The 13,594-nt window shown below is 32.6% G+C and overlaps 1 protein-coding gene across 1 annotated transcript in view; it reads left to right on the forward strand.

Annotated features, from left to right (window-relative positions):
- Positions 1-10,552, forward strand: part of LOC129965777 (uncharacterized) — a 72,160-nt gene extending 61,608 nt beyond the window's left edge. Inside the window, exons 5-6 of the mRNA XM_056079957.1 lie at positions 2,631-2,943; positions 9,149-10,552. Of these exons, the coding sequence (XP_055935932.1) occupies positions 2,631-2,943; positions 9,149-9,271 (436 nt within the window). The 3' untranslated portion in view covers positions 9,272-10,552. The remainder of the gene's footprint in view (positions 1-2,630; positions 2,944-9,148) is intronic.
- The last annotated feature ends 3,042 nt before the right edge of the window (positions 10,553-13,594 follow it).

Consider the following 13,594-nt stretch of genomic DNA (forward strand, 5'->3'; position numbering starts at 1 on the left):
TTGCCAGATTGTAACTCAAATGTAAAGGAATCTACCTTTGCCTTCCAGCTTGTCGAGAGGAGTTTTTTGGGACTACGTCTTCCCGTCTGCCTGTGAACAGAATAACACAAAAACGCTTTCAACTGGATGGATGAAATTTAGTACATAGAATAACAACGAAATTTGTAGACTACTGTCAAGTTTTGAACGAAATCCATTCACATTAAATCTGCCTTCTGACTGTAGGATTACAAATGAATTCTATAACTCTAAACGCAAAGGATTTGGTAAATAAAATTTAATACACAAGTTTGACATCTAAAATATAGATTCGTATCAAATTTTGAATAGGATTGACCTATCTGTACTTTCGTATAAATTTATACGAAAAATTCATAAACGCCGGTACTTAAGTCAACTCGGAGTACAGTACACTCTCTTAGTATCCGGCTTAATGTCGGATAACAAAAAAACCGAATAAACCGGAGTTCTATGAACTCATTTCTTTGCCCACCAATTACCAGAAGAAAAAATTTTTCTACCCAAACTCACTGCTATAATTTGTAATTTCTCGCTTCTTATTGAGTACTAAGCTCCTTCCATTCATCTGAAGCCAAGTTGTAACATTCCCCGTTTCACAGTACTGATTTACAGCCAACTGTGTCGTCGCTGTTAATTATTAAACTCCTCGAGATAGCCAGATGGTGGATCTTTTCACCTGGGTGGCTTCACATCTGTTCATTAGCGACTACAGTGAAAGACCACATGTGGGAACTCCTCGTCCAAGAGATATTGATAGTACCTTCAAAGAGAGAGGGGTGTCCAAACATCTAGATGGTATATGTTTCTCATTGTGAAAGGACTATGATAAATCCGTGTTCCAGAATAATCAGTTATGAAAGGTGCATCACTAAAAGGACCTTCCCACGACCTACTGGTGCCACTGAGGGAGCATATTGCAGAACCCCGATTGGCCGAAAGAGAGCTCAAATGACCAATGTAAATTAAGAGGCGGAGATTGTCGCCGAAATAAAGTGCGGAGATTTTTTTTAGGGAGAGGAGAAGAAACGAATTGGAGGCAGACTGTTGGACTACGCCAACGAGTTCGGAGTCCGAGAACTACCCCTGGAGTGGTCGTGTTGACTAACAGCCTATTAGTTCCCTGTGGTGTTTTTTCTCCGTATCAATGGAGAACTGAGTTTCAAGATAAACCTTCGACTTCGACTGTTGTGTCTTCTACTACAGGTGTAAATAACTATTTATTTAACCAAGATTAGAACAAGTTGTTCTTTTGTATATATAGGGCTGTAAAATAAAGAATTGTCTGGAAATTCTGCTTCGTTATTTGATCAGTCTAGATTAAGACATTACAAAGTAAAATGTGAACGCGACCGTGGCTCGGTGAATTATAGAAGCCGTTACGGGTAACGGTTCGAATTAAAATAGAAAGCTCTGCACTGGTAGTTTATACATGTTTATAATCTGCACTGCACGTTTCAAGAATTTATAATATAAAAAGTAAGTTAAAGTATATAAACTGTTCACATTTTAGCATAAATTCTGTACTGCTTTACTGAAATGCCAGAAACGTAAACAAAATATTGCCGCATTGAAGAAAGTCAGTCCATCCATGGCCGAATGGTCATGGCACTGGTCTCATGATCAAGAGACCTGGGTTCGAATCCCGCTATAGACAATGCGATTAATAGTATATGTAAATACTTAATTCCTCGATTTTATGTTTTCCTTTATTTCATGTTCCAGAAGATACTGGACATTTCTTTAATTTACCAGACAAGTGTTCTGGACTTTTCTTACTGTCTCCAGAAGAGTGTTCTGGAACTTTCTCTGCTTGTATAAAAGCAGATTTGCCAGTCACTGTGTTCTCAGTTCAGAGTTGAGTTAATAAATTGGTTTAGCTCTACCTCTTGTGTGCGTCATTGAGTTCCATACTATAGTTCTACGTGACAATATTAACGTAAATCGTAGACCTAATTCTTAAGATAATTGATGCAATCTGATTTTATTTTTCATTGATAAAAGATACATGATATGAAAAGGTAATCAAAACTTACAGTTTTTAGTTTTTGAAAAACCAGGCCGGGTAGTCACGAACCGGATACTCGAGAGTGTACTGTATCATCTTTTGACTACAACTATAGGAACTACAATTACAATAACTTGTCAAATTGTAATTTTATTCAGTTGACAAAAAACCGTACAAAATATATATTCCAGCCATAAATTCTGTAAAAGTGCTGGATTCACGCCAAAGATCTATATTTCGCAACTATTGTTAGATAACGCATGCAGAGCATTTGCGCACTTACTCGCAAAGTCCAGTATTGTGTACAGGGGAAAGAATATACGACCTTAAGTGAAGAATATGCGTGAAAGTTTAAAGGAGACCACTAACGCTTGCTAATTATATACAGTTGCATGCACGACTTAATATTTTTATCGAAAATTGTGTTAGATTCTTCGGAACTGAATACAATAAGAAACAATAAAAGGAAGTTATCAAAATCAATAGTAATAATAACAATGCAATTTAAATTAAAGTTATAATGCTTTATTTTATCTTTCTATTAATTTAGATGTGAGATATGTCAATGAATATTTCTATGCAAATTTATTTTTGTGTCTTTTAGCAATTTCTTCCACGAAGGGAAGTGCCGTAAAAAACCTCCTCAACCACCTGAAGCACAACCCATTCCCACGTCCCGAACTACCACAATCGACAACATGGACAACGACGAAAGGGAAAATCAAGGCGACGATGCTCCAGCAATCCCTGCTGTCATCTGTTCTTCTCCAACAGAGTCCGTCCAGCCTCAACCATTCATCAGGCCCCTTCCCTCAGCCCCGGAAGATCTAGCGGCAGTACTGCAGGCTGAGACACAGCAACCGATCCTCATGAAGTGCGAAAGTCCGCCGCCCTACTGTGAAGCACCAGACAGAAATGTAAGAATGCTGTTTCTGGCTACCATTTTGATAATCTGGAACTGGTAAATTAAAACTTGGTAAAAATGAAACATTTGATAAATCGAAACTTGGTGAAAATGATAAAATTGAATAAACTGATGCTTGGTAAAAATGGCAAAATTGGGAAATCGAAACTCGGTAAAAATGATAATATTGTTTAAATTGAAATTCATTCCCAAATATTATATATAATCAATGTTATCTTTCAGCATAGTTGCTTCGATGTGAAAATTCGGGCATTTATCTTATTGCTGGACCAGATTTTCAAAGAACACTTCTCTCTTTAAAGAATGATACCGCCAGTGATGTAAGATGAGCCTCAACGATTTCTTGAAGTGTCTTATTAGCCTAGAAGCTTTGACATCTTAGCCAGCTATTCATTTCAGTAATACCGAGTATTTACTTCATTTTGGTTAACGTCCCGCTTGAGAGCAACTCTAGAACTATTTTGGGACGGACCTCGTAGTTTTGAACCCCGGTAAGATGACGAGGACGACTCATGAACTGATGCCCCCCCCCCTCCCCTCTGAACTTCCAAAAACTACAAAAGGAGAGTGTTTGGCTCTAGATGTTATATTTAACGTGCACCAGACTCGTATGTACGACAGATCTTTAGTGGAATCGGGTTCTGAACCTGCAGCCCTCCAATGGCGGGACTAAGACCTTACTGCTAGGCCAAAAAGTGATTTTTTCAAGAGATGATCTGAGTGAAGGGAGATGAGGATGGAAGTTTGTCTCAACAAAGATCTTGTTCGAGTTGACTATATAGCTCGAAATAAAGGGAGTAAGGAATTGTTGGAAATCCAGACAACGAGTAGATCGACCAGCGGGCCAAGATAGCGACTTTGAAGGACTGATGTTTCTTAACCATATTCTTAACCTTAAAAGAAATTTGAAAGGGTTTCCAGACTAATGAAAAGCTTGAAAGAAACATTCAGACCCATCTTGCATTTCTAGCGATAACGTCCTTCGAAGAGGGTAAACGGAATCCTAGATCACCGATATGACAAATGCCTGAATCTTAATGTGGAGGCGATTAAATAACATTAATTTTATATAACTTCTGGTAAAACATGCTCTTTCTTTTTATTACTTATTCCTATTTTACCCTATGTTCTTGTCTTTTTAATTATTTATTCCTATTTGTCCCCATTCTTGTCTTGTTATTTATTTGCAATTTCGTATCTGGAATGAGCAGCCATGAAAGTGTAAATCCTTGTCTATTTTTGGACTCAGTCATATCCAAAATGCACGGGATTTTTTATTTCGAAACCAATATACAAGACGCGTTACATTCTGGAAATATATCAGGAAACACATAGCTGGAAAGACTTCCGCTGTTTCGAACAGAGCGTTTTGCAAGGAATTCTATAATTAGTCTAGAACGGCGTATTTCATTTGAATATTTTTTTTGTGAATCCACTTAATTGTGATTAATTTCTTTCTATATATAAAATTCATAATTAAGTTATTATCTGACAAACACTAAATAGAAAATACATTTTATACTAATTATATTAGGCGATCAGTTTGCTCACCAGAAATGGAAGAGTGGTTGAATTTAATTCCATTTATATTTCTTATGTAGAACTTGTTCATAATTCCCTCTGCATAGTATTTTTAAATATGGAATTATTACATAGAGTAAAGCCGTGTTATTTTAATAATATTGTGTTTTTTAACTTTCTCGGTAATACTAAAAAAAATTCGATTTTTGATGAATCTTCACGTTTTAGATCTCCCTGATTTCGAAATACACATTTTTGGAAAACGTTCGTCTGTCTGTGGTAAAAGGTAACTCAAAAAAGGATTTGATTCAGACGAATGAAATTTGGCATACGGTTCTTACACCAAATTTGTAGATTTTAATCCAGTTTTAAGCAAAATCCTTTTAGATTGAATCTTTCAGTCTGGTATTTTTATATATAGTCTGGTATATAAATTAATACGATAACTTAAAAGCGAAGAGAGCTAGAGATAAACACAGATTTAGCATCTATAATGTAGACATCTGTCACATTTTGGTCTCAATCCAATGAGGTGTTGATCGTCTGTCTGTGCTTTCAGAAATATGTCAACACCATAATTAAAAAAAAAAGGGATGATTTAAATCTATAGAATTTGGCATGAGATTTTGTGACAACAAGTGCAGTTTTGTGTCAAATTTTATGTTCAATCGTTTGGGAAAAATGTGTCCAAAACACAAATTCGATTTTCGAATACTACATATTAACCGCACGCCAAGAATTAAGAGCCAAAAAACTCGCCAATGATAACATGATAGATTCAATAAAAATGGTAAATTCATTCCAAAGGTTAATATCTCGAAACTATTGTACGATTCCGTGCAAAAATATGCGCGAAAGTTTTGGGAAGACCAATCTCGATTGTTTGTTTGTTATGCGCATAAATCTTCCAAATGATGTTTGGGTCCCATGCTATGGTAGTACCATTAAAATCTTAAGTGTTTGTGTAATTGACCTACAAATTACATTTTGTTTTTAGTTGTAATTTGATTTCACTTTCTAATACCTTGTGTACACTGTTCTAGATAATAATCAAAATATTTCTTGCTTGGCTTTCAACATGAGAGAAAATCATTCGATTCAATATTTCACGAAACAATCAAAACTATTTTCATTTCATTACCAACTACAAAATCTATTGTTGAAAATGATGCAATTAAAAAAAAATGCAAAATTCAGAAAAAATTGCCACAGCTATTAACTTGGTATCATTAATAAGGCAATTTTTTTTTAATTTTAATATTTCTTTAACAATATTTTCGGGCAATAATATTTTTATTAGTTACTGAAGGTAAATGCCGAAATCACAACTATTTCTTAATTATGCAAAATTCCAAATAAGATTTTCTAAAGAATCTCTCCAAGGTACATACATTCCTACCTTCCAGAACACATTTGCGCCAAATTTGGCTGTTCTAGGCCAAACGGTCCCATTTACAAAACTCAGCAAACACATACATACAAATTATTCTGTAAAAACAGAAAAAAAGTTAGTAAAAAGAATTATAAGAAGAAAGTAAAAAAACATACTTTTGGAATGTGTCCACACTATAATTATGTGCAAATACTATTAATTATCATGTTGCAATTAATTTTATCCACGCTTTCTCTTTCTCGAAAGATAACTGCAATTACTTTGTCCATTCACATAGCGCAACAGTCCAGAATGTCAATGACGATAAGTAATTCTAAAATATTGCTTAATAAAGTCTTTGTCTTGTCAAGTTTCTTTATCGCTGAAATAATTACATTTTTTACTACCTTCTCTCTGTCGTCTAACAGTCGGTGCATTCCAAGCGCCACGTAATAGGAAGATAATGACTTAGACGTTTGTCATGGTCTATTAAACCTAATGCTTTTTAACTACTTTAGATTTAGTATTTTCACGGTGATTTAAACAATTTGTTTATTAAAGCTTTGCTATTTAAATTCTTCTAAAATTAATGATAATGTATTGTGAAGCATTATTATAGTTATGCTACAGTACGAGGGAGAGTCAAAAAGTAAAGAGACATTTGTGAAAGGGTGCATTTATTCTATAGATAGAAAGCTGAAATATACATTATTTTCTACATAACTACCCTGGTCTACAACACACTTTTCGCAACGTTTCACAAGTTTTTTTCATTCCGTCGAAAAAAAAACAACACCTTTTCGGTTGTATTTGTAAATAATTTTGCACCACATCAATGACTTCTTCATCGGTTGCAAATCTTCTTCCCCTTAGAGCTTTCTTTAATGGTTTCAACATACGAAAATCAGTTGTTGCCAGGTCTGGACGACGATGGTGGGTGGTCCAGCACTATGACTTCAATCTCCTTAATTATTTCGCCCGGCCGTTGGGTCGAGCGTTATTTTGTTGCAGGATGACATCTTTTTGCAGTTTTGTTTGGATCTGATTGCTGTAGTATTCGACGAATAATTTCGCATATTTAACACCTTCCGCAAACATAAAGGGAATCGCTGTCCTTATTTCCTCCATGATGCAGATCGGTAATGGAGTTGCCATATTTAACGGTCTGAATTCCAACGACTTACGTGGGAATAACAGTGACAAGTGGCATAAAACAGTTGCCGACTCCACTGATTCGGCGCTGGATATTAGCAGTGTTACCAAACCTTGAAAAGAAAAATTTCAAAAGTCCCTTTCCTTTTTCACTTACCCTCGTATATTTTCATGCAATCATTTTAAATACGAATGCCTTGTATTTGCATTTGTATACGAATTCCTACGCCTCATTTTTAACCAAATGTGTTGCATTTGTATTTTTCTAGATGTACTCGGCTTCAATAACAACTTAGTAATTTCATTTCATCATAGAAATAAATACTGATATAAACATCTTGATAATATGAGAACAAAAACACCAAATTGATTCAAAGGCTCTCGTGCTGACTAATGACGTAAATTCTTTATCGCCTAAGCACAGCAATGTACTTCAAAGAGATTTTACGGTCCCATCAAGATCTGGAGAAACGAAGCAAGTACCTTGTAGCTCTTGTACGAAAAACCGTCATTGATTACATTAAGACTTCAAAACGTTATGTAACCCAACTCAATGCTTATTTAGAAAACTTTCACTTAATTATAAAGATAGTTTTTATCGCACCTTTGTATCAAACTCAAATTAGGGCATATCAGGTTTATATATGCAGCAAATACCATCGTCCTCCATAGAATTTCAATTGCAATTAATATCCGTCAAACTTTGTACAAGTTAAATTTCATTTTGCTAGAAAGTACCCATTCACATTAGGTATTAAATCAATCATCTTCCAGTGTAAGACCTAACGCATGGATACTTTTTTATATTCATCGGTCTTATAAGGTTTATATTGGTTTTGATATTAACACATTTCAAGGTTTTATTTACTTTTTATTTATTTTATTTAAATTAAATCCGTTTTTGAAGCAACACAAGGGATAGATATGAATGTATATTACCAGTGTGAACCGTGGTCAGATGACGCGGACGACACCTTATGCGGCCGGTCCTTTCTCAAATTTCTGTGCTATACCAGATAGGGAAGATTTGATCCAGGACATCATATTTAATGAGCGCCGAACTTGAACGTACAAAAGTCTTTGATTGAATGAGGTTCCAACGTGGAAGCCGATGCTCTCGAAGCCGAGATCTTACCACCAAGCCACCGAAACCTCCCTTTACTTTTGAAGCTTCTAAAAGTATATAAAGTATATTAAAATGTGTAATAAATCCAAATATATTAAAATGTGTAATAAATCCAAATATATTAAAATGTGTAATAAATCCAAATATATTAAAATGTGTAATAAATCCAAATATATTAAAATGTGTAATATACTTTTAAAATATTATGGTGCGCATATGCAAACGAATAGACAGGTAGATAGTCAACTCGGTGAAGGAAACAGACCAAAATTTGATACACAGTTACGATTGCGAAGATGAAGCCATATGACGAATTTCACCCCTCTAATTTGTAACATTTTTAAGTTATCATATCCGCTTGCACACTACAGACAAACAGGTGATAACCAAAATTTTACTGGAACCTACAATTTTTGTGCGATGACCATGTTCCAAATTTCATTCTTAAAGCTCACTGCGTTTTTTTTTAATTATTAATATTATTTATCATGTTCAAGCATAGGCAGATATAAATCCAGAAATATATTTTTCGAATTGTGAATGATTTAAAACAAAAAGATTTTTCAAAATCTCAAAACTTTTTGCCGATTTCGCTCCTTTTTTTTCCCCTCGTCGTACATCAGAAAATAAAAAAACAAAATGAAATTTTTGCTACATTTTATGTATTTTTACTAACAGTAGATGAATATTATTTTAATTGCCGTACGATTTTTTTAAATTTTGAATAAAGTTAATTAAAAACAGACATTTTAATCTTTTGATTTATTTTTTTATCAAGCTTACTACCAGATGGCGCCACTGCACTAAAACCGAAATTACATTAAGTAAATCATCAATGGATAACTACAATTTGAAAAAAATTATATAAAATACCTATTTTTATTAAGAATACATATATGTATAAAATTTCAAGCATTTCTAACATATCAGAAAAACAGTGAAAAATCGATTACAAAATTTTTTACAAACGTGAAATATATCAAGTTAAATAAAAGCGTATAACAATGTTGTTTCACTCTTTTCCAGTACCAAGTGGACTATGGACCTCCTCCTGCTTATGACGAAGCCGTAAGAGGATCAGATATTAACGTTCAGCAACTTTGGCAGTCTGTATTCATCGTGGACCCGAGGACGCGGGAAAATGCTTGAAATCCATTTTCCTCGCCAAAAAGGACCACTACAACATTTTTTGTGCATCGAACGGCGCCAAAGAGCGCCAATACTCATCATTTTCAAGCAAAACATCAGTTTAACTTGACTGGACCGGAGTCAAACATGAATTTTGAGTGATTTTCATCATCATATATGAGATTTTAGTCATTCATTTTGTATAGCTGTTAACTTTTTATTTTTTTGTGCATCTTCCAGTGCATCGTCGTAGTTCCATTTTTAACACTGTCTGGAACAGGAGTGGAACTCGTGAATTCACACAAACTGAAGATTAGTGAATCGGCTGTGAATGAAAAGATTCCAAACACTCAATTTGAGATAGCATATACTTCTGTAGATCAGTGGCGGATTTCTGACTAGGCGGACTAGGCAACTGCCTAGAGTCGCTGGGCTGAGAAGGGGGCTCAGGCACGTCGATTTAAAAAAATGTTAGTTGTCTAATTGCCAAATAAATAAATTTTAATAAATTAAAATGTATGAAACATAAAACAGTAGGACTACAATATATTAACACATTGAATAATTAAAATCATTATTAAATAGAATTAAATTATAATTAAATATTTACTTATAATACATTAGAATATTCATTCAATTGTTTAATAATTGAATATTTACATTATAATGTACTTAAATTAATATAAGAGTCAAATTAAACTATTAACTATTTAATTTTATGTGTCTTAAGACAAGCCACAAAAAAAAATTGACATTAGATTTGTTTGAAGTTTTTAAATCTCTTTATAATGTGCCATAATAATTAAATGCTTTTATCTGTAAATAACAAAATTATGAGCGAATGATTATAATAATGTTTCAAGATTTTATTATTTAAGTCATCTTTCGCTTGACATACAGATGGAAAAATAAATAAATTAAACCCTATATATTGACAAAAAATAAAAAATAATATTAATATAGACAATAATAAAATAAAATAAATAAATAAATTATAATATAAATAAAATAAATAAATAAATAATAATTAAATTAAATAAATAATCAACACATATTGACAGTTAAAAAGGCTTTGAAATATGAAACTCAGTTGAAAAATTAAAAGAGGTGTCTCGTAATAGGGACTGCTTGTAGACGCGAAATGTCTAAATCCGCCAATGATGTAGATATATGTGCCTATCTCACAACCACTGTGCGTTGCCATATGTGTTTTGTTAATTTTGTTTTTAATGCAGCTGATTTGTATTTTACTTGTATACAAATACCGTTTCTTATTTTAATAAAAGGCTTTTTTTTTTTCGATTTTTTTTCTGAAATTTCTTTGTTTCTTTAAATAGAAAATGAAAAAAGAATTATTTCTACTAAATTTTTTAAAAACAGATTTTAACTTTTAACAGCATGGCAACGTGATAATCATTCGTCTGCTTTTATATTATTTTTAAAATTATGTTCCTAATTATAAGAATTAATAACGTGAACATAAAAAGTTGAATTTAAAATCCACGCAAAGCACAAGAGTATAAATGTAGAAACAATCAATAAACTATATTAATATAAAATATACTTAAAAATAATTTTTTTTTTCTTTTACATCTTCTTTCTTTAGACTGTGTGAACACTGTCCAGAACATTTCTAATAATATTTTACAGTTTGAAATGTTCGTTTAGTAGTAAGTTTACATTTGATTGTTGCCATTCGATAATATGTCATAATATCGATTTTTGTGTCATGTACGTTAGTCATCGATTTCTGTGTCATGTACGTTATACATATATATATATATATATTGTTATGGAAAAATGAAAATCTGTTCATGAGTTGTACAGTGAAAAGTCCAACAGGCTTGGTAAAGGACAGCATCGCATTAATTCTCCACGAAAGCACAGTCACAAAATAAAGCCGAAGCATGTACATGAACAGCACTTGCAGTAAACAGCAACACAAAAGCAGCAAAAAGATAACAAACAATCGCAATTGCACAAATTCCTCAGAGAGAATTATCTTCTCGCTTTCGATTAAGCTATTAGTGCCGACTACTCGCTTAAGCTCATCTCAGCTGATTTCAGCTCTGTCTCGTGATTTTTATAGTTTCCTTGACAGTTCATTAAAGTTTCTAGAAGGATATCGTATCTTGTAGTTCCTGATACTTTTTCATCGTCAAAACGCCAAGTTCGTCACCAAGACTGAGGATCATTTACCCAGCATTCATTAGAGTTGTCTGTAAAATTGTCTTACTTACCGTGAAATTAACTGCTCAGGGAAGCAATATTCCAAATTCGCCAATGTTTGGGTGTGTCTATATGAATAATAAAAAAGGACTTTTTATGAAATTGGGAAGATACATTTATAAAAATTTATGCCATCAAAAAATAATTTTTCCTTAGCTATGCATCTATCATAATGTAAAAATCTCTAACACGGAATATAGTTAAGGCTATCTACTTTGCTTTTGCCTGAATCATTGTCTAATAACATTGCTTCTCGTTATTATTCATTGCTTCACAAGCATTAAGCAAATTTCTAAAAAATACTGAAATATCTTTTTTTTTTTTCATTCGGAGTTAATCAACCTGGGGTTTTGATATCCAAATTTACCATTCTTCTCTGCAGTTCCATTAAAATTGGAATTTTATTATTGTTTAAGTTCGAATGATAGTTTCCAAACAATGCGTCACTGGATTAAAATACGATAGATATTTTAAACATCGAAATCGCTATCTTTTCAACAACACCAAAAATACATTTGTTTAAAGTTTAGTATTTCTCTAAATCTCGATATCTGAACAGGCACAAAATCTGTCACACTAATTACTTCATACTGCGAGGGCGAAATAGTTTAACTTTTATCTCTTACATAACTTACATATTTGGCATTATAAACAAATCCTCGACCGTGTTGGTTTCGTCTTTCTGTGTGCAGATAAGGGCTTCGTGCCCGACCAACTGATAATCTCCATCAACATCTCGGTAAAGTGTTTATTTTAGAGCTATTGCGATGGTTGCTGGAATCGCCATCTATGGAGTGATTTGACGCAGAAGATACAAGCATTCGTCCGCAAACTTCTCAAACAGAAATGGCAATGAGAAAACGAATGGAATTATTTCTAAAGTTTGTACAAAAGTGAAGAAAAAAATAAAGTAAAGCATATTTGATATATCTTTCAAGGATGGCGTAACCTGACATATAAATTAAGAAATAAGTTGCTTAAGAAAAAAGCCTTAATAAAAAAATTGTTTTTTATAGCTTTAATGTTATTAATGGAAATATTTTTAAAAGTAAATAGTTTAGCTTTTCTATTGTTTTCGTATACGTTGTTTAGAGATAATATTGCAATCGTCAACAAATTCAAATTTGAGCTTTTGATGTATTTCTAAGCTTTAGATCTCCTTGAATTCGAAAAACACATTTTTGGAAAATATCCGTCTGTGACAAAGATAACTCAAAAATGCTTTGAGCTAGAAAGATGAAATTTGCTATAAGGTCTTTATACCAAATTTCTAAATTTCTATCAAATTTTGAACAAAATTCATATACTGTCCGGCCTTTCGTATATAAGTAAATACGATAGCTATGAAACGAAGATAGCTAATTAGATAAAATTTCATGAGCAGAATTAACATCTATAGTCTAGACATCGATCAAATAATAATAATTATTATTATTATTATTATATAACGAATTATAATAATGTTGAGATAAATCCGACAGCAATGAAATCCAATTGACCGTCTATCCGTCTGTACATTCAGAAAGATATAAATGCGGTAGCTCAAAAATGCAATGACAAAAATAAAAAAAAAATTGGTATATGATTTTGTGACTACAAATATAATCAGTCGGGAGAAACGCGTCTAAAACACAAATTTAATTTTCGGATAATATTAACTGCATGTCCGGAATTTATCGCCAAAAAAATCTGCCAAGGTTCGTAGGATAGATTCAGAAAAAATGCTAAATTCAAGCCTGAAGTTAATATATCAGAACTATTGTACGCCATTGCTGTGTAATGGATTCTCTGGGACATCAACTTTATTAGAGTGTATGCGAAAAAAGGATTTGGGTTGACCACTTCCGTAAATATTTTTAAAGATAGCATTATTCCTTTACTATATAGAACAGAAAATAATCAAATTTTTCAATTCAAAATTGATAATTAAATTTTAAAATTGTAGGTGAGAAAAATTGTGCCTTTCTTGCATATCTTATAAATGATAAATTTATAATTTCCGTATAAGAAATATAAAAAGAGAAAGTATTGTAAAGATTAAAATTTTAGTAATCGTTTAATTGATTCGTATTTAATAATTTAGATAAATTTAATTAAATTTGTTTGGTAACCATT

This window comes from Argiope bruennichi, chromosome 1 (assembly GCF_947563725.1).
Source record: "Argiope bruennichi chromosome 1, qqArgBrue1.1, whole genome shotgun sequence".
NCBI classification, from domain to species: Eukaryota; Metazoa; Arthropoda; class Arachnida; order Araneae; family Araneidae; genus Argiope; species Argiope bruennichi.